Here is a 24,033-nt window from a genome sequence, read left to right as displayed (position 1 = left end):
GGATATATTAAATATACATAATACGATATCTATACCCATATATACTATGCCTATTTAATATACCTATACCCAATATTTATTAAAAATTGAAATAGAATTCAAAATTAGAATAAAAACTCCAGATATGTTTGTAAATCATTTCAATGCACTAACCTCGGTGCAAGGCTATGTGTGATATAAATTTTATGGAATCAATGAATAATCACATTCAAAAACGTTTATATAATATGAGTAGATCTTGGTATAATGGCACCGGCTTAAACTTTTTTTATTTATTTTTCTCAAATAAAGTTAGTAGTTACCTGTTTCTTTTTAATTTTTTCTAATCGTGTAATATACACAATTTAAAAAATGTTAATGTTGTTTTTTTAATTAATATCATCATGTAAATGTATAATTTAACAATTTTCATTTGTAATTTATTCGAAAATTCAACTGTTCAATAAAATATTTGTAATATGCATTTCAATATTACCTACTGACTACTGAGTGTATCAGAAATAACTGATAGATGTATTTAACTAACTATAATATGTAATGACTTGTATTCTTAAGCATTTTTTAAACGCTCAAATAGGTAAAATACATATGGATCTTCTAACTATGTTACATCCTATATTTGAATACTTACTTTATTCGTATTATGTTTGTTTATATCAGAATAATATATAATCGAAAATGGTTACTTTGTTATTTAAATCGGTATTTACCTTATCTTGCTTTTACATCAATTTCTATTCGCAGGTACGCATACCATTATTTATGCTGTATTGGCGTCAACGAGATTATAATTAGATAATCTGTTCATTTTTAGTGTAACAATAGGATATTTAGCAGTTTTACTATCGGAAACTAACTGATATAATATAGTGATTACTGATGTGATATCCTTTAAAACGTGATCGCACGTGAAGGATTTAATATTCATATTATATATTTTATTTGTGTCTGTGTAGTGTTGTTCCCTGGAACATTGAGAGATTTAATTAATTCACTCACATATTATCGGTAAACATGAATATTATATCAATATAATATACGTATCGTGTAGCAGCTATATGTATGATAATAATATGTATTACGGTGAAACAAATATTGAATTATTACCAGCTAATATTATAATATGATTAGGCGTAGGTATAGTACAATATTTCGTCGACGAACCCTGCTGGTATACCGCCTTATATATAGATAATAGATATCTATTCGCAATCACTATAACTATTATAATGCTTAAACTTTTTTTCAACAAAGATTAGCTGATAAACCACGGTAAATTGAAAAACCAAAGAAAATAATAATATTTACTACAACAATAAGTCATACGACGACAACAACAATAACGTTAGAAAAACACTGCGTGAGCCATAAAAAAATAGCCTCGTCTTACATTCCAAAGGTGATTATCGGGTCACGCGTAATTTGATACGAGCTTTTATCGTCTGGTATAATACGACGAGGGTCGGGAGAAAAAAATTGTTTCACCGACGAAAATGACCAAGGCGCGACGTTGAAATAAAAAAATAATAATAAAAAAAAAAATAAAAAACCGAGGATAAAGTGCGGAGTGCAAAAAAAAAAACAACAATTATTCGTCCAGGATGCTTTGTGCGGAAACAATAAAGGAAATAAAAGTTAAAACTTCTAGCACAAAGTTGCGAGTACACTTTCTATTGTATATAATACGCGGGCGAACGGGTAAGAATAGAATTGGGAATGTTTGGGTGTGCGAAAAAAGTTTTATTTTTAATTTCATCGCGGTCGTTATCACACAACCGGGTTTGTGTCACCTTGACGGAATCGTTAAGAACCCTTATATTCGCCCCTCTTCTCGACACGGCTCGTTTACCAATCTCCTGTGATATTATTATAATACCGACCACTGGCCGTGCCAATTTGATGGATAACGATCGACACTATATTTTGTCCATAAAAAAAACAGTTGTGGCTTGTGATAATATCAGCTATTCGCAGTATATTATATACTTTTTTATATAATTACATTAACGTGTTTTGAAATTCCAGTGGCATAGGCGCAAAATGCGTAAATAGTAAAATTAATATATTCATGCGACTCAAACTCTTTATTGGACGATGTCTCATACAATAATTAATGATTTGTTGACTCATCCAATTTCCAATTGATAAAGCCGAAAACAGCTATTTTGTGACCATAAGCTTAGATATGTGTATTATAACTAAAGTACAAGATAAAATATACCATTAAATTTGTTTATTTTATTTGTATTTATTTGAAATTGTTCGTCTTAAGGGTATGATATATAATATTCTCAGAAAGCAATACATAAAAAAAAATTCAGGAACCAATATCCACTTAAAGAGCGCTGTTTGAAAAACAAAAATTGAGATAATATTATTAGGAATTAAATGTTTGTACTTTATATTTTAGTAGATAGTGCAAAGGATCATAATATAGTTTAAACCGATTCAACGAAAACCCTCCAAACGCTTTGTTAGAATTTCCCTGACAATATCCATGGATTCGTCGTATATTTTGATTATATATTGATGACTTATATTGTGAGGGTGTGTGTGTGTGTTGTATTTAATATTTAAGATTACAGATTACGCGGAATTGCGAAATAGGAACATTTTTGATAATGGTCCAGAGACATCTGCTTGACTGTTTGATATAGAAAACGGCGGCGCATATGCAGCCAAACGGTAGCCAAACTAATAAAACCAAATTGATTTCGTAAGAAGAACGAAACGTAACAGGAGGCCAAATGAAAGTAATACCTGCACGAAACATACTGTAGATAGGTATAAATAAATAAAATAGAAACTAAAAAAAAAACGGTCATTCGCATAGTAGTGCGTGCATATTATATGATGCAGATGCGCGTAAATACGCGGATTAAGCGAAAAATAAAAATTGTATATGTAGTTATTGTTGCGATCATCGTTACTTTAAATACCCAAGTGAGGCGACATATTATAATACAGTCACGTAGAAAATAATATTCAGTGTAATTTGCGTTAACCAAGTATACCTAGGTATATATTGTATTTAACGAATAACGAACGCACGCTAGCCTCAAAGTTCTTGCCGCCAACATTGTGATTGATAAAGTTTTGGTATTTGGAAAACTTTCAACCGTTGTTGTTCAACTTCCATACAGCGCCTGGAAAAACCCTATAGCGACGCAGCTCACTATATGTCCAAATCAAATGTCGAGCAGTTTTGCAATATCACATAGCCACACATTTAATGATGGCATGGAAAAGAATATGAAAATGGTTAAACCACCGCCGTCATTTCAACAGTAAAATAAATGTTGATTACCTATACAGTAGTAGAACATAATATAAGTTTTCGAGCTTTCTCATATATTCCCATGACGGTACTTTGTTTAGTTCCACTAACTTCCGCTGCTCATAAATTACTATCGGGTTACGCAATTTGATTTGGTCAAGTTCTATTTGTACAGTAGGTATTTACATTTTATGCGACATGTGGTACTGATTTTGATATAATTCAACTTACGTATTTATTCGTGTGTGTGTGTGTGTGTTTTTTTAACATTTAATTGCAAATTAAATAGAGTGAGGGACAGTACATATAGATGATCAATAATTATACATATAGGAAGTAGGTATAAGCCCTCAGTAGTTGTGTTGACTGTACCTCATCGTTGAGTAAATTACAATATAATATTAGTGTTACGTCGAGATTGTGTAGAATCCATCTTAATTTATCTATTACTACGATATTTGATTTAGGTTTTTAAGCTGTCGTTTAAAAATTTAGTGGGGCTAACTAGTTAGATTTATTCATAACACCTAATCGATTGAATTCAGTGGGTAAATATTTTAGTTTAAATATTCTGAAAACCACGACAAATAAATAAAATGTCAAGGTGATATTTTCTTTAACAGTTATATTTTTACAACATTATCTAATGCCGTCTAAATATTTTCTATATTAGGTGATGATATTTAATTAAGTACTATTATTATGAAATTACAAGAAAACAAATTCAATTAAATCAAAAAAAACATTCCGGCCGACCGAGTAGTAAATTGAAAATAAAATTATTCGAATTTAAACTGCAGTGTATGATAAACAATATACATAATAATAATATAAACACTGAAAACTGAAATGATTTAATAACGATTATGTTAGGCATCCGTACCATACCATACAGCTGCTGCAGCTATGATATACGACTCGAAATGATTTAATAGTATTATAGAGCTTACGCGTGCAGACTATACCGGGACTCGGGTAGTGTTAAGTGAATTATGCTTGGGATTTACATACCGTTTTATCGTAGAGCAGTTGGATTTTACAGTTCAATTGCACCGTGGACCCAATACGGGCGGTGACGTTGATGGGCCCTGGTCCGTCCTCGAACAGCGGCGACCATTTCGATCCGACTTCGTGTTGATGATGGTTTTCTTCGATCAAATTTACGTCCATCGTAGTTTCTGTCGTTGAAATGTTTTCTGCAAAAATAACGTTGATTTGTCCGTTTGAAACCATAATAATATATTACCTACATAGTATAATAAGAATTACACAATACTATTGTAACATTCGGTATACCCTATATATATATTATACACTAAACACTAATGTATAGAGTTGACCAATACAAAATATACACACTCAGCACTTTTTGATCCATACACATTATTACTTATTTTTCTTTTATTAATAAACTCGCGGCAACTTAGGGCATTGGGTGGTTTTCAACTGCGGGGGAGAGTACTGCAGGTTTAAACGCGTGTGTTTATTAGTTTGGTTATCTAGTGGACACCCGTAGGAATCTGACATGTCCAGGGTGGGATGGCGGCCTCTCTCTCCAGACACCGCGAATGCCCGAAGAGAAGTGCCACCCGTGGCCGTGACCGGCGACGGTGCGCGTCGCAACCGACGCGTTAGTCCGCTCGGCCACTCCATCCCCCTATATTCATATATATTACTCATTATTAAAATTACACACGGCAGTTAGTTCGACAATAAACATCAACAGGAGTGAACTCACCTATATATAGACTTATTAACAGCCATTTACATAACGTTCAGTAAAGTATTATTTTTAATATGATAATTATTATACATCTATTACATCTATAAAGCAAACGTGTCTTGTTTTTGATAAAACACCTCATACACCGTGCTCTAACCCCCAGCTAAGGAAAACTTATCCATAAGGAATAGAAAACCTTCTCTGGATAACTAATATCGCAACAAAGTTGTTCCCCCGACTACGTTACACTATTATTACAATATAATACAGAACACATCACGTAAACTGGCTCTCCTGCAAAATATCAAAACATTTACAAGTTAAAGTTAAAGTAGTTACAACTGTGTTTCGTTTTTGGAATATTCGACCACTAAAGTCATAAAATCAGATGCAGTATTGGCTGTTCTACCGCGTTCGTAATGTATTATAATATTATATGATCTAGGTCAGGAAATTCGTTAGTTTGAGCAAATTATTTCAGTAAACATTTATTACAACGCATTCGCCATGATGATACGTATAATAATAACATCGTAACACTCAGTGTACATTATATTATATTTATATTACATTTGTAAGTGACTATTGTGGTGTTGCTCACCGTTCACATGGATGCGTTTCGAGTGTTTATGCTCGCGTTTCTAAAACGGTGCACAGTGATAAACAAAATACTGAACAGTAAAAACGAAAAATAAATAAACCCTAGCCCAAAGTTGGAATAATACGACTGAATTGAAAATTAAAAATTTAATTGCGATGCAGCGGTAGTCATGGAAATAAAAAGATAAAGGGGTCTAAGCCAAATACATTTTTACCCCCATTACTCTACCCCCATCAGAATTTTTGAGATTTCATCAAAAAAAACCTTGACCGACTCCCAACTTGTGGAATCTATTCACACTTATAATGGTGGACTATTGGTGGTGGATATAATGTAGCATGCCACTTAAAAATAAACATAATATATTAAGTAAATCCAGTGGAACACCAAATTTAATATTCTAAAGACAGTAAATCAAAAGCTCAAAAAATATACAAATGTATAAACATACAATTAATTCAAAAAAGTATTAATATAATATTTGTTATTGATAAGATAATATGACAATATAATCATGTTATTATTCATTATTTAAAACATAATATTATTGAACTAGGTATTTGAAAATAATATTGTTTCAGTCGGTTCCTTTGTCTAAATTATTATTAATACAATTACATTATTTAACTTTTTTGAAGTGTTGTTATTTTAGTACGGTCTTTAAGTATTTATTATTTTGTCTGTTTAAAATATTGTGTTATCTGTTTCTATAATAAAATTTATGTTGTGGTATTTATGCTGTTTCGATACTTTTTTGTGAAATTTCAGTTACAATGAGTTTTTTTTTAGGTCTGATTTCTTTTATGTATTCTTTATTTAGTGTTTGAAATTTCTATCAGTTTTTCGTTTATAGAATATAAACAAAAAAGTTTACTACTATCGAAATAAAAACAAACAGTTAGAAAAGTGCCGGCATAATATAATATATGGTACAACTAGTATTAAAATGTATACCATATCTTATCAATAATTATAATTAATCAGCTGTATCCAAAATAATTTTATATTATTAATTTTTACATTCACTTTGAAGGCTAATTAATAACTAACCAAATTGTCCAATTAATTTTACTTATTATTTGTGTATTTTGTAAAATAATATGCTATAATATTATTATAAAATAGAAGTAGCTTAACAATATTATTTTTTTCTGATCGAAATATGTGAGCTTTAACGACGATTTTCATAATGAGGATTTAAAATAATATTAGAGATAATTTAAAAAACAAATTCAATATTATTATGGAAACAAAAAAATAACCGTTTTAATAACATCAATGTATCAAAATATCGTATGGAATAATAATATGATGAATGATGCGAGGAAACGATAAGAATACTATTTTCAGCGATTTACACTATTGACAATGTACCTATAATACCGCGTTTTAAGCATGCAATATAACTTCCACTCAGAATATTTTCGACATTGATTTATATAAAGTCCTGCGTGGGCATTGGGTTTACAATCGAATTACAGTTTTAAACAAAATATATTAAGCACCTCTGTAATAGACACACTGTTGACTGGGTACGCATTATCGTTAAATAATATTAGGGACGATGCGAATCAGTAATGATAATATTATGTCGACAATAGACAATGTATGATTTAAATGCGCGTCAGATATTTCGTATTCCAACGAAATCGAGTAGGTAGTATTAATTAAATATGCAATAAAATACCTATTCGTGGATACCTACTACGAATTTATTGTACTCGATGTATTTATTTGAATGCGGAAGGTTAGGCAATCATTTTTACCCAAAACATCGGATATATCATATTATTATAATTATAATATCACATCATAATATATTTATATTTAACTTTAAAGTTTAAAGTCCCTACGGTTGGTATAGTGGTGACCAAGACGTGATATTTTTCAGGGGTAGTAAGACATAGTTTTACCCACCCGTCAAAAGTTATTGAATACATTTCCTTTGAATGTTCTTTACCCCTTATTTCCAAATAACGACTGTTACGCCAAGTAATAGGGTTTACTTTGGCATGGGCACCCACCCCTTGAAAATCTTTAAAGGTATAGCAGTAACTAAATCTTGTATATGGCCTGCATCAGGGCACCAAGGACAGTTGCTAATTTTTGAATCACAACAAAAAATTATATTTTTGTAGACAACTGATTATTCGTAACAATTTCCAGTTTTATTGTTTTTTACGATTATAATGTAATATATATAATTACAGAGATTGTCAACGGTATATCTTTATGTGCCCCTATAAATATTATTCTATTTTTTACTAGAGATCAGTTATAGACCAAACATGAAACTAGACCTTGAACTTTAAAAAGTGTTTACAGACAAAAAAAAATTGATAGGTACTTCATTGTAAAACCAATACATTCATCTCTCCATCGAGAATCTAAAACGACAACCCCAATAAGAACGAGAGGAAAATAAAATTATACGATATTATCATAATGCTATTATATATTATACTTGGTACCGTAACGATATTTACATGACATTTATTGCTCAATGAATAGGTGAATGACAGGAAGTTTTTGAATTAAATTTGATTGTGCAGATACGCTCCACGGCTTAAGAATTGACAGAAAACTACCTACTATAATATATTATATTCTCATTCACTGCTACTGAATTATTTTCAGCTGCCAGACGCACAAATTATACACCTACATCTAGACGTGGAGTTTATTATTATTCAGACCTTCGCATATTAACCTACAGTATTTTCTCAAACTGTGTCATTGATCCACTATATATTTTACTAATTTTCGTCTCAATGACCAAAAACTTTAAAATCAATTTAGAAGATAATTTGATAATTGATTTATCATGTGTAGTCTAACGAGCATTATTGTATATATCCGTCGTAATCGCATAATTCTTAGTGTATGATCCGAGTACAGGGCACAGATACAACACTCAAGATTTAAGATAAAGACGATTAGACAAATTTATATTTTTATCGGCTTTAAAAGTCGGGTACGATATTTTACTAATCAAAAATATAGGTAGGTGTTGATAACTATCTTATAGCCATATAATATTCACTTTTAATGATGTTTATTGGGTGATATAATCCTTTAAACTTGCAGGTGGCCAGTCGAAACAATTTCGATTGCCTGCACACAGTTTGGGTAACATTGGTATTCATGCATACCGACAACCCTTGTGACAGGCAAATATATCGTCCTGTGTACGCTGCGCTCTTTTGTCTGCGGATGGCCGCCCAGTCACAATCAATCATTTGGCAGGTGAAAAGGTGTTCGGAAAAGTTGCTGCTGGAATAATACTAGCCAGTAATTGTGTTAAAACCTGTACGCAGGAGACGCCTTCTCGTCCACGTTTCCCGTCGGGTGGTACCACCCAACAGTAAGAAAATTAGATTACACTACAAAGTTTAGTTTTCACACACGAACACGCGCGTCTGTCATCAATGTCGAGATAATAACATCCTTTGTAGTAAACCGACTTTTAAGTCGGCTATTGAATTAAAACCGTTCTCATTACACGACAAGAACGATGGTGACGAAAGTGGCGACGTGACGATATCGACTATATTATAACGTCACAGCTAAATTTACATAAGCTAAGATCAGTGTCTGTTTAACCACTGATATTATAAATTGGTTATCCACGAGAAACAAAAAACCAGTACCGATTTTCCACTACGCGCGTAGTAACAAATAATTATTAGCTGACGAGTGCAGGACACTCGTCAGCTGACTATAAAATAATAATATATTACATTAATGAAATGAAATAATCACCAGCGAAAGAAATCCATCTTCCTACGATTATACACCAGATTATGTTTAGTGCCTAGGTACCTATATTATATTATATGAATTAAAAATGTTTAAAAATTAAATGTTTAAGAAACCCATAAAATAATCACTTCGTACTCCAACGAGCCGCGACTACTGTCAATCAATATACGGCCATTGAAAATATTATTGTGGCGATAATTCACGCCATGTCCTCTGTATATTATCCTGGCTCTTTAATCACTTTCAACCGTAACAAATCTCGTTATACTCCAGTGAAAAATGTATTGTGTCATACCGGATCCTCCACTCGGCTGGTTAAAAAAGCGTTGAATTTAGACAAAAAAAAAAAAAAAAACTATTTTAATTTTAAATTTGCATTGAGTCATTACTATATATTATATCATTATGTTTTATTGACCATTTCGTGAGCCATAATTATTTAAGAACTAAAATAATAATCTAAAAAAAAAAATATTTTCCATCGTCCAAAAATTATTTACTCGACTCCTTGATTCAAGTACCTTTGAAAAGGTTTTTTTTTATTATAAAATACGTTAAAAAACTTCAAAATTAAAATAACCGCCATAAACGCCTTTAGCTTTTAGGTTTCTGGCAAATGAATCTCGAAAACAACAGTTTGAATTATTAAAATATTTGGTTCGGCATTTCTAACCAATATATTAAAGACGGTACAATGCATTTAGATAAAGTGTAGGTACTATTATTATCAGTTGGTATGGACTTGTTATTTTCTATTCAGTTTTAGTGGTAATTATGAAACCATAATCCAGGCTAACAAATGTAACTAATGGCGGCTGTCTCCTTAGAACCATTTGAGTAATGCGATAAGTCTGTTTGTGATGCACGTAAAATAATAATACTGTTTATTTAATGGTAAGACTCTGTGCGCAGAAAAAAAAAAATTCAGTGATTTTCGGCAAAGTTTCGGTGCGGAATTATAACATACTATACAGAACAGTAATTGCCTCAAAGGCCCGTGTGCAGAAGGCAACTCCACTCGTCGCTTCCACTGTCATTTCGCCACTCGGCTGTGAAAACAAGATTACACGACAAATTTCCGTTTTCACACACGCACACAAATTCATCTGTCATCAACACGGAGATAATAATAGAGCCGTTAGTTGGCAATCGAATTAAAAATTGCCATCGTCGACTCCCGACATTACGTCGATACGACTCGGCGGCAGTGGTGTCGACGACGACGGAAGAAGTAATACCATTGAGTATAGATAGCACTGTCTATACTCAATGATAATACTTTCGTAATATTATTTTTATGCAGACTATATTATTCTTTCGTATTATTATTCTATAAAGACCCGTGGCAGGTGTATACTTTTTGCAGGCATACTGATCAGCTACAACAGTGTCGTGAATTTCATAGATTGTACGTTAATTACCTACACATTAATTGCACGATGATGTTCAATACGGACAATGTTTGAATCGATTATACAATCGCATTTTATACCCCTACTCTATAACTGTACATAAGTATAGATTTTTTTTTCTATTTTTACCTTACCTATATAATATAATATTGTTCAATTTGTTTTAACTTTTTCATGGAATTCACACTAATCAAAGTCCAAAAGTCATATCTGTACAATATTATGCAATTGGTCATCGTTGAAATAAGTAGGTAAAATAAGGTGTGTTTAATGTTGATATATATTTTTTGTTTGATCGAGTGAAGGTATATAATAATTTATTATAACACACTATAACACACTTTTATTTATTATTAATAAATAAAAGTGTGTTATAGTATTCAATTTGTATAATGGTCTTTCTTATATATTTTTCTGCTTACGCTTTTTTCGAATTGCACGCATAATTAAAGCATTAACGGGAGAAAAAAGATAAACTTAATAAATCGTTAAGTCGAGTTAGCATAAATGATGATTAACTACCATGTTTTTAAGTTAGGTTTATATAATACCACATGTCCGCATGATACGAAAGTGTCGTCAATATATATTTTTGAGAAGCGGTTTTCGTATTATATTTTTTTATGGACTTAACCCGCGAGTGTTGCACATACTTTTAGTTTACCTAAAATTATTACTTTGTCATAATAATATCGGAACCGTTTGTTGATAATAAACTATAGACATTTGAAATCGAAATAATTGCCCTTAATTTATATTCAAAAACAAGTGGATACTCGACTTTGGCGTGGTTGCTGTATGGAGAATTATTGTGGTAACTAACTTTTGAAAAGTCTCCGAATGAGCCCATTAAAGATTCTCGTGAATGCAACTTTTATCAAGATTTATGTTGAATATCTTAGCGATTTATTATCTCTCATAAACTTCCAATGTACTTATACACTTCGATTACATTCGACAGTGCTGCAGTTATTGTGGCTAACGAAATGCTATTAAAGATTTATTTTTAATTAATAATATTTTGGGATGTCGTATAAATAAATAAGTGTAAGTCAAAAAAGTAAATTTATCTTATTATAAAAGTTTTGAATAAAAGTCAGTGTTAAGACTTACATTTAATGAACAGGACCAAAACTATCTGTGTTATATATTTTGGTCACGCCACTCATATTGCACCAGCTTATACAGTAGTGTCGACCCGAGAACTTAAATTTGTTTATTAATAAATGGTAAGGTAGCTATTTTCAAAATTACTAGGAGAAAAACTGCAACTACAGACGCGTTTGCAAAGAATATAATTCTTTATATGATAATATATTTTCCGTATGATTCAAAACACATAATCATAATATTGAAAAAGTTACACGACGTATTATCAAAAATCAAACGGTTAATGTGACAAATATAAAAATTAAAAACTATATTTATAATATTTTTTTCTTAAAATGCGAACACCGTTTAAATTTAAATTGCGTTGACAATGGAAAATATTTCGGAAATGTAATATTTTAGTCACACATCGTTGGACGCGCATATATCTTCGAATATAATATAATAAGTCAGCAGACTTAAAACGGTTAAGCACTATTGTGTGCTTATACGTTCGTATATATAAATAACTAAAAACGGTGTATAGTAATACGTTGTGAATTGCGTCACACGACGTATATCACGTGAAACATATAAACGTATCGGATGATAGTGAATGTGAGCGTATAATATAATGGCGTATGAGGCGAAACCGACGACGACAAACACCGCTAAAGTTTGCATACGAGCTAATTTATAATTTGTGTTGATTGTTCCGAACTTGTTGAGCACACAACGACTAAACCTTGGCCGTTTTCGACAAAGTATAATAATAATAATAATAATATGCCAGTTGCCGCACGCGATTATCTGAGAACAGCCACGGGCTCCGTCTGACCTTCTTACATGTAATATACCAACCAATTATAACTACTTTGCCTATCTCTGTCGCTATACGTAGGTATGTAGTATCGTGTACGTTCTATATTAATCAAGATTTTTATGATATTATTAACATAGAAACACATTTTCGACAAAATTAATCTTGACATTTGATTTAAAAAGTTGTGTTTGAGTAGGGTAACCATATATTTTATAATATATTAAGTGGATAAACTCTTTTATAAAAAACATCCAAATTGTTTTAATAGTTTTTATATTATTTGAATGTTATTTGGTTTGTCATTTCGTGTGTCCTAGACGAGCTGTATGGTCGGAATGGGTAATGGATGATACAGGTTGATATTTAATAAGCTGGGCACATATAGGCAAATACTTAGTGGATAGGACATTTGGCTCCAAACCACATGCCAAAAGACTACCGAGTTAAACATAATAGTTACTGTATGGTATAACTTGGTTACCTAACTATTAGTGATGGTACTCATCAATAACACGTTCAGTATTGTTTGTTATAGTATTATTATAAATTGTACAACTTTTGTAATATTATTGCACTGATGGACAAATAAAAAAATAATGTTTTTATTTTTATACATAGTTTTAACCAGAAATATGGTATCTCTGAGGCTGATCTGGCAGGCTATCCCTTGTTCGATTCACATAAGCATGTCCTATCCTTTATATGTTATCTATGGCTGGGCAATATCTTTTTTCGTACTTATATATCACTGACAATTATCATTGGTCGTAATACTCGACGTTCGCCCCACGAAAACTGTTGTTTATAATGTTTATATGGCTATGGTGTCAATATAAAACTGTGGTAATGTATTGTTTCGTTAGTTTTGAGTTAAGTTTTTTACGTACACATAATAATATGATTATGGAAGTAATACTTGACCATTTTCTAAACATGGTACAAAAGGGTCCCGTTTGAAGTTTACCGGGAAAGGGATACATATTATACTCAGAAGAGACAATTCGATTTTAAACCCTATATATCGTCACCCTAAGTTAAAGGAATATCGGGATAATATAATATACCATATTAATCTTGATTCTTGATTTTGACATGAAGGTTAGGTTGACTCCCGTAAGCTACCAAATCGTTGTTTATAAATATACATGTTTCTGTGAATGTTTTCGCAATTGGTGAGTGCTGACAATCACTTGGTGAATGTCGATATACATATACCTACTAAATTGGTAAATGATGAAAAATTAAAACAATAAAACAATATAGACATAATATTGCACAAGTGGATGTTGACATTTACATCAGGATTTTGGTCAATGTTGACATACACAACACGGTTTTGGTTAATGTTGAAATAGGTGCGTATTCGCACATAATATTATAGGCTATAGGTAACTAGGTAGGTACTATAATATAGTCTATGGACTAATAATATAAGATATAAACAATATTATATACTTGTATTATTAATTTTAATTATGATTATTTTGCCATATAAAAATTATTATTTTTTAAAAAAAAACGGGAAAATTATTCTGCTTATTGCGACATGACAAACTGTCATGACATTTTGTACTATATAAAATGCCAACATTTCTATAACTACACTTTTTTGTGGTGCATTTTGTTTAGCAATTTCATCGCGTGTACCCTTGCCCACCAGTTGGTGAATTTTATGCAGTGGCTTAAAAAAAAAAAAATGTTTTGGTTATTGTGAAAATCAATCGTTCATATCGTTGAATGACAATTTATATCATACTAAATGTTATCGAGGCAGCATAGTGTGGCGGTTAATCAAATATTATAACAAGTTGGAGGGTTATGTAATACAACATTTTATCGAAATTATCAATTGTACAATACCTTAACTGTGTTGATAAGTATTAGAATATTAGATAGTATGATTAGATCAGATTAAATAATATTGGAATTATTGTCAACATTCACCAGTATTGTTATACAAATGTCGATATTTACTAGTGAATTTTTAAAACAGTACAAATTTAATCAATATGACAACATTCACCAATGACTTCGGTAAAGACATTAACAGTGCCGCAGAGAAGCTGAACAAATTAATTTATTTGAATTTATTTACAAGAGCAATAGTCAATACCTATATAATATTATAATAGGTATACAGCTCGCCACGGAGATTTCAGGTTATTATGCTTAAACATTATACCGTTGTTCGAACCTGAACAAACTGATGAGACGCTATACATTGTATTATCTACCTAAATGGAACATGGGTATGAATATAATATTGTGATACATATCTAACCTATCATTGATTAATGATTGTACACAATTAACGTTAAACGCATACTCAATGATTGTATCTTGTATGTACCAGTGTTGGGCAAAAACATTATAATAATATGATTAGCCAATGATGTGATATTTTATAAAGATAGCTTATGCAATTAAAAAGTGATAATTAAAACATATAAACTACCTGCTGTAGAAGTGGCGTGGCCAAGATTATTCTTTGGGTGGGAGGGACTGACTTTAACATACTGATACCAAGGTTTTATTTTAGGGTTCGGTTACTGTATGGCTATATAAATGTGTATTTGCAATAACTTAAATACCTAGACCATATAAAAATTTCGGAAGGGGGGGGGGGGGGCTAAAGCCTCCAGTACTCCCTGGCTACGCTACTGTATTGTAGGTATCATAATAGTCAACAGTCAATACTGAAGAATTAAGTAAAAGGTAAGTATTGATGTTAAAAAAATACAATATATTTTGATCAGAAATTATTGCGATTTAAATTCATGAGGTTTGAATTATAAATGTAAATTGTAATGTTTATAAACTTAAAAACAATCGGTTAATCGTTTAGTTATTTTTTGCTCAACACATTGAGTGGTACACAAACATAATAATATATTTTACATTGTACCTATAATAGTATTGTAGCTGTTCAGAGAGTTTTCGATTTGTGTTTTGAAATAATCTGGTTTGGAATAGGAAATATATATAATCGTATTAAAACCCCGGCGAATCTTTGTCTGTTGAACGTAATTTATTTCTACTCGACAAAGCACATTGCGGTAAATAATTATTTCTAATTGACGTGTACTCGTTATACAGGCGGGCCTCGTTTTACAAACAAGCCAGATTACGCTCCGTCCATTTCGACGGAGGTCCTTCTAACTATCAGCTTTACGTCGTTATCGAGTTTATTTAAAACAAAGATATAAGCCTGACACGCCGCAGTACTGGCTAATGGTGGGTGAAGGGTTAAAGGGGGGGAGGTCGAAAAGTGTATCATCCCTTCTCAAGATCTCATAAATCTAAAAAAGTGTTTCGAGATTTTAGTGGCTTAATATAAAAATGATATACTGCAGTCATTATTATTATTAATTTGTATGTGGGCGATTTTCGTGAGTCCGTAATGACGTCTTTTCGGGGAAAACGGACCAAGATCTCTATTGTTTATTTATTTTAGTTTTCTTGGTGCTTCAAAACGTATTTTGTCTCTTTTAATCAAAACGAATAGCGTGGTAGATTCATCAATAAATGTCGATAAAAACAGTGCAAATCACATCTTCATAATATAAAAGATGAAATAGGAAATAGGAAGCATTGAGAAAAAATATATATACCACTTAAACCTATGGCAAAAATTTTCAAAATTGTATGGATAATAAATTATTTGAGAAATATACTCATGTCAAGAGAGTTATTAGGTAGGTACGTTCTAAATTTATTTATTCTAATAATATTGTTATTTAAAAAAAAATTTTAAAAATAAACTACTTAACTTAAATTCAAGTTTAATACAATCCGTTATACATTGTGACAACTTGTAACCTACTGTATAACATAGCGACATCCACTTACCCGCTTTTTTTTATATTATACGTGTAGCGCAAGCGACTATAAAGTATATATTTAAAAAAATTTTTTTTAAATATTTAAGTTATTTAATCTGTCAGGTGTTCCTGTTACAACCTACCACGTGTCTTAATATTGTTTTTATGAACATTATATAAAGTGTTTATATCAATGCGTACATGATTTTCGTCTAACGCTCATCCGACGTTCTGCGATTTTGATTTTGATACGCCACGACTCACCAAAATATATCAAACATTAAACTGTATTGTGCCGTCGCGCGTTATGATTGTCCCCAAGAGTTCTATTTGTATTTTGAACGAAACGCGTTAAATATTCCCCGCGACATCTGACAAGAAAATTCTGAATATTTTTCACTATTTTTTCATCGCCAGAGCTTTTCAACTCCTACGTCTACTCCAAATAATAAACATTTTTTTGTCAAAGTGCGTTCGACGCACGACCGAGTCGCTTGTACACGCACAGTATACGAACTTCGGTCGCAGTCATCCGGGAAAGTTTTCACTCGGAAGCATCGGATCATACACCGAACGGTGAATATCTTTCAATACATCGAAAGTGCGTAGTCCTTTTAAAACATACACACACACATTTTATAAATTTTGAAGGCTCGCAAAACGGAATTTATTTGATTTTACGTGCTTTTTCGTATATACAGTTACGCGCACATCACCATTCGGTATATTATATTGCTAGTAAATACTTTTTCTTTTTCATCGATGGTATGTACTCGCATAAATTGTACCGTTGCAAAGATAATGTTGTACAACAGAAAAAAAATATCACGATTTTGAAAAAAAAAATTCACTTGCTGAATCGTTTCAGTCGGTGCTCGAATATAATATGTTTCGGATAGCGTATTTGATGTATATTTGAAAACTGTGCACTGAAATTACATTTTATTATATCACCAGATACGCTCTGTATTTATATATTAAAACATCTTACGATGGTGTGTTATTTTTATCGAGTGTTTTAGGTAATTTAGTATTTCGGTCCCGTTCGCACACAACCACGCCGTGCAAACTACTTAAAAGCTTTCTTCAAATTATGACGATCAAAAGAAAAAAAACAAACTATTTGTTTATTGTTCTTTAATCTTCAAAGAGATCAAACAATAGTAACATAATGGTGGTAGTAATCGTTATAAAACTCAAAATATGTAGAAAGAACAAACTCGTCGTACGAAAAACTATTTAAAGTACTCATCAAGCACCTTTATACAAGCAATGAAGATATATTCTGTCAACTTAAATATCGTTAAACTTTTAAACGTAACTTAACTTTTCGATGTGATAAACAAAAACGGATATGGCTGCTGGTATACCTGGTAAAAGGAAACGCGGTTCCGACCAAAAAGATAACGCGCGGTAAACTCGGGTCTTATTGTTGCTTTCGTAAAATAATAATTTCGTCGACCGAAATACGTCACCGAAAAACGAACCAAACACCGTACCTGAACCATAAAATTTTCCGAGAGCACCGACTGTAATGATGGTTATAATTTTATATCGTAGTCACCGTCTCCTTACCGTTTAATTAACAGAACACGTCGAGCCGCGCATCACGTATAAAATGGCTTTCCGCCCCCGAAACGATGACGATAAAGATTATTATTATTATCATCATCATCGTCGTCGTCGTCATCATCAGCAGCAGCATTATTATCGTTAATATTGTATCTGCCGTGCAGCGATGCGTGCGGTCATCAAACGAACGGAAAGTAGACCAACCTTAAAGTAGACTTACTAGAAAGCGAGCGCGTACGTAGTAATAATAATGTATTCCACGGCAATCCTTTGACTTCGTTAAACGTTCGAGTCGTAGACACTTGACGATTCAAACAAGTCTCTCGCCAACCCCTCGGAACAGCCAACGGAATGCGCTCGTCGCTACTACAAAAACGACGTTAAACCGAATTGCGCATACGTTGATATCGTTATGACGTTTTAGGTTATTTGGAATTAGATGTTGTTTTCGAAATTGTCCGCTTGCATGTACTACTGGCGCGTTTGTTCCGAGTGATTACATATCTTGACAATGATAATACTGTATGTATATTTTCTCGTAAAAATTAATTCGTACTTGTACTGAATTATATTTTTGGTTTTGGTTTGTACGTTTTTGTTTTTAAAGATTATACCTAATGAGATATTTTATAACATATTATAAGCATTAAGCATATAAAACAATCATACACAAAATGAAAAAAAAATAGTAGTAAAATAGACCTCTTAAATTAAATATTACAAAACACAGTAAATATATTTCAAAATGTATTAACACGGTCGGCGAGAGTATTTTGCACATAACACAGTATACAATTATTATTGCCTTATATGTTTGGCATCTTAGACGTCAGAATATAAATATTTAGCTGTAATATTATGGTAAGTCAAAATAATGATGAATTTTTGAATCACGTGAAATATCGCTCATGTTTGTATTGTTTGTGTATAAATGGGTGCAGGGTAATAATTACTATAATAGTATAATACTCAAAACTTAAATACGAGCCACAGGTTAAATAAATTAAAATACTTCAGACTACAACACTATAAAGGTATTCACTGCTCGAATGGACGCGAACTCGTTTTTAACCGTATACCGATAAACAACAACGGGCCAGAAGAAATCTAACAAAAACGTGAAAAGTTTAGAAGGAAAAAGAAAGATAGGGTGAGAGAGAGTGAGAGAAACGCTTTAAAAATAAAATAACGCGTATCTATCTATATATAACATTTATAATAATAAATAATTTATCTAATTCATAAAAGCATATTCAAATAATTTATTGTATTTTATGACTGTTAATTTATGGGACATTAAACCGATAAATCACCATTATTTATAAATATAAAAACGATTTTATTCATTTACACGTTCAATAATAATACTATAGTGATTTTCAATCATTTTTATATGCATAGGATCCTCGTACCTAATATAAAATATGACAAAGGGACAAGGGATCAAAGGTAACATTTTTATGGTGTATTTTTCGAAATGTATATTATAAAATCAATGTCAGTGCGTCTCACGGTATTATTGAAAGAGGAAAGATGATTAAATGTTTAAGGGTTTTAAGCACAAGATTACGAAAAAATAAAAATTTCAACTTTTTCTTATTTTTTTTAAACAATATAGTAATACATTGAAAACATCTAAGTGTATAATTTTCATGGCTTTAGTTTGAAACCAACAATGTGGAGCATTATAATGGCAGATAATCTATTGAAAAACAAAACACATTTACAATTTAAACATTTGTTGCGACAATATTATGCCATCTCTCACTTTTAACGTGAGTTCAAACTTATAAGTACTACGCGTTCTGTGATGTGCACATATATAGACTCATGGTATATTAGTATACAAGTATTTTGTTTGTAAATACACTTCAATTCAAAACTGTTATTGTTGTTCCGTAATTCCACTGGGTCAAGTCCAAATTTCTTAAACTTTTCGATCGTGATCGGTGTATCGAGTACTTGAATTTGGATTGGTTATTGGGATTTCTATTCGAAACGTTAGATTATAAGGATGTGCTACGTGAAAACTTCTTTGGTGGTGGGCCAAATTGTACATTTTTAACTTTGTCGTGTACCATGAATCAGCTGAAAGAAAGACAATTAAAACGATCACGAATCTTAGTAGATATTGCTTTGTCTTAGACATTTGATCTTTAGAAAGGAACGAAAATCCCGACGGCATTCTATTTACAGATTGCAATACATACCTATTATCAGGGGCGTATTTACGAGGGTGCATATGGGGATAAATCCACCCCCATGGCTCTTTAAATACATGTCTATTATTATATTATAATTATTACATCATAATCTGTAAGCTAAAATTCTTGTCATCCGCCCCCTATAAAAAATACTAAATACACCACCGCCTATTGTAGTACAAGTTTAATAGAATCTATACTGACACAAATTGTCAAATATCATAAAATAAGTACACTATGTAATTTATATTTTTGTATATTCACAACATCATTATTAGCACCTATGCATATAATACGTATTACCTAATTATAACAATATAACATGACGTTATGGATGTTATTAAGAGGGTGCTGCACACTCACATGCGTTTTATCTGTTTTACAAACGCATAACATGGCAAATTGTAAACTCAGTAGATCACGCTTGGCTCTGTTAGTTGAAAAATTACGGTAAATTGACCTCTTATACAATTAAAGGTAAGATTATTATCTAGTAAGTATTATCAGTAGGTTTTTGTTTAGATTTTAATTTTGAAGCAAGTTATAAGTATTTTAAAATGCACAAACTTTTGTAAGACAGAGCAGAGAGCGTTTTCACTACGCCCTCTTAATCATTATTAAGGGGATTCGATACCGTGATTTTCTGTTTTTGTCTAACACACGCGCGACATAGTATTTTAGAAGTGTTTTTTGCCAAACATTACGATTGATCTATTGAAGCGATAAGATTTCTGAAAACAGATTTGAGTTTTTCGTCAAATCTACTTGAAATGGACTTTCCCATATTTTTGATTTTTTGATTTTAACTTCTCCAAAAATTGAAATACCAGAATTTTTAAATACTCTTTTTGAATATGACATTTTTAAGAATTTGGGGGATAATAACAAAAATGAGGGAAAGTCGATTTTAAGCAGACTTGACGACAAATTCAAATCTGTTTTTAGAAATCTTATCGCTCTAATAGATCAATTGGAATGTTTGGCAAAAAACACGTCTAAAATACTATGTCGCGCGTGTGTTAGACAAAAACAGAAAACCACGGTATCGAATCCCCTTAATATCGAAAATGGAACGAAATTATTCAGTTAATTATATTATTACCTATTCATCTTGTTTGAATTAGAATTAAATGATTATTAATATATATAGGTAATAAAATATGTGTATTGTATAGATGTCAGCTGATATCTATTCGGTACTTGTGCAGTTATACCAACTAAAACAATAAATTACTCATTTAGACATGTAAATTATTTACTTAATACTATGGTAATGTACTTTTTAAACTTTATTTTCTCAACGTTGCTTGAGATAAATCTTCCCCACGACCCTTTTTATAAAAGCTGGCCATAAATTATTATCATTCATTATATTAGCTTGGTCACTTTATATATTCCCTTTATATCGATATTTTACTTCCGATTATTTGCATGTGTACAACGATCAAATACTGGAGTACAACGAAAGGGCGGTTTATCGCCAACGACAAGAATATATAGATTAAACTTGGGAGTAATTAAACAGTAAACCTGAAAACATGATATCAGTAGGTATCTATAGTAATATTATACTTCATATACACATTACGCATGCATTTAAAGTTAATAATGTTATTGTCCTATAAAATAATTTGAAAAGTTAAGCAGAAATTCAATGATGTATAAATAAAAAGGTGGACAAGTGGGTAACGCACTGCTGTGTAGTAGGTGTCGAGTGGGTCAATGTACTGGACGTGTTAAATTTAAATTTAATTTTATAAATCGTTGCATACGATTATACGAAAAACCATTCTGAGTGAAGACTGTCTGTTATCCTATGTGACTGTAATATTATAGTATTGAATTATTGAAGTAATTTATTTTACTATTACAGAATAAATTTTGGCAAAAACATAGCATTTTAAAATGTCATTGTGTGTATAAAATATTATAACAAACTTCAAAAGTTACAAGTATACCCACGAATAATGTTTTTTTAAATTACAGCAACATAACTAAAATCGTTATTTTTAGTTTAAAATTGAAATATTAAATTTTGGCGAAATTTGAACTTTTCTATAAAAAAAAATATGTGTTTATGTAATATGTTTTACTTTTTTTGGTATGAGAAAAGGGGAAAACAGGAGGGTTTTAAAATTTAAATCTTTTTATGATATCGTTGAAACTTCAAATGACTAAAAAAAAATTTGTGACTATATTTTTGACATATTATTTTGAATGATATCTTATGATGAAAAAAAAAACAAAATAAATATATATAAATGTCTATAAATAGCTCAAAAAGAATCAAAATATCTTGAAAATGTTATCATTTACATAAAAATATAAAATACTAATACAAGCATTTAGTAACAAATTTCAAGAATCTACAGTTTTTCTTTTTTGAGTTGGGTGTACCAAAAATGTAATTTTGTTAAAAGCTGGTTCTGTGTAATAATTTTAATTTTTGCTTAATTTTTTTTTTGTATTTCCCGACGCTTTATAAAGAACTTTGAACTTTGAATTTTATCTATTTTAAAAGAATCAACTAGATACAATTTGGTATCATAAACCACACTTGAACTTGAAAATGTATTACATTTTTCGATTACTTATCGTGTATAAGTGATCAATATAATATCAGAAATAATTAATACATTGATCGATCCGCTAAAAATCTAAAATATATTAAGGAACGTGAAAGCTTATTATTTAATTTTCAGAATTTTAAAGAATTTAATTAATGAGGATAGAAATGAGAATATACATAATATTCCTGTTATTGAGGAAATAAGAAATACATTTAGGATGTTTTTTTTCATTATATACGTAGAACAACAATAGTTACCTAAGTTGGTAAGCTGAAATTTCAATTCACTTTCAGTACCTAACCATATATAGTTGACGTATAGTTTTTCTTCGAAGAAGTATTAGATTTCCAGTTTCAAAGGGAACTTTAGCTTAATTAGATTGTGTTTTCTTCAGTGGTTCTATTACTCATTTGGTTGTCTTGTGTAGGTAAACAGTTTGAAGGCACTAGTTCAGACATCCTTTATAATTAGCCGAATGGTTTCTCTAAAACATAATGTGTTTTGTTCGAGTACATAACATAATATAATAATATGTGATTCAGCATATTTATGATCGTTATGTTTTGTATATTTTTAATGAGTCAGACGATTAGATAAGTGTTCAAATATATTTTTTACGTTAAATTTGAAACCTGACATGAGCTGTAAGTAAATGTTTAATTCTAAATCCGTTTCTAACTGTTGCATAGTTTGAAATAAATGAAAAAAGTTAAGTGATTTTATCCACACAAAATCTATGTCATTCGCGTATTTTGCTTCAGGTCGTCAATTCATTAATATTGCCTGTTATATTAAAAATAAGAATTTGTCAATTATCTTACGACAAACACACGGGTGAAACATATGAGATTAATTTAACATTTTAGTACTGCGTTCATATTCGATTTTCTAAAAAGAAAAAAATGGCCGAATAAAGTTATTCGAATATAGGTACGCTATATTATATTTAAACAATCACACTATTCACACGCACAAAGACACGGTGGTTTTCATCGACGACCGGAGATTGTAACCATGAAACGGTGTGTAGCGAATAGGTGGTAATCTCTGTCGTAAATTCTGATGAGGACACCGGAAGGATATGAAATTACTTGGTCAGCGGTGTATGCATGTCCGGTTACGACCACAATCGCCTTCTTGTGACCGCGCTATTCGAAGAGCCACCGCCATCGCGGTGAC

General features: G+C 31.2%; 1 protein-coding gene across 5 annotated transcripts in view; it reads right to left on the bottom strand.

Annotated features, from left to right (window-relative positions):
* Positions 1 to 24,033, bottom strand: part of LOC100573428 (peroxidasin homolog) — a 459,362-nt gene that overhangs the window by 79,899 nt on the left and 355,430 nt on the right. For 4 of the 5 annotated variants that reach the window (XM_029491313.1, XM_029491314.1, XM_003247261.4 and 1 more), the window contains one exon: positions 4,289 to 4,473. In XM_029491313.1, coding sequence (XP_029347173.1) covers positions 4,289 to 4,473 — 185 coding nt within the window. Of the gene's footprint in view, positions 1 to 4,288; positions 4,474 to 11,888; positions 12,123 to 24,033 lie in introns of those variants that run through there. The other variant, XM_029491315.1, reaches the window with a different exon arrangement.

Source organism: Acyrthosiphon pisum, chromosome A3, assembly GCF_005508785.2.
Source record: "Acyrthosiphon pisum isolate AL4f chromosome A3, pea_aphid_22Mar2018_4r6ur, whole genome shotgun sequence".
Classification (NCBI taxonomy): domain Eukaryota; kingdom Metazoa; phylum Arthropoda; class Insecta; order Hemiptera; family Aphididae; genus Acyrthosiphon; species Acyrthosiphon pisum.
The sequence above is the reverse complement of the archived record's forward strand: the minus strand, read 5'-3'. Positions and strand labels throughout refer to the sequence as shown.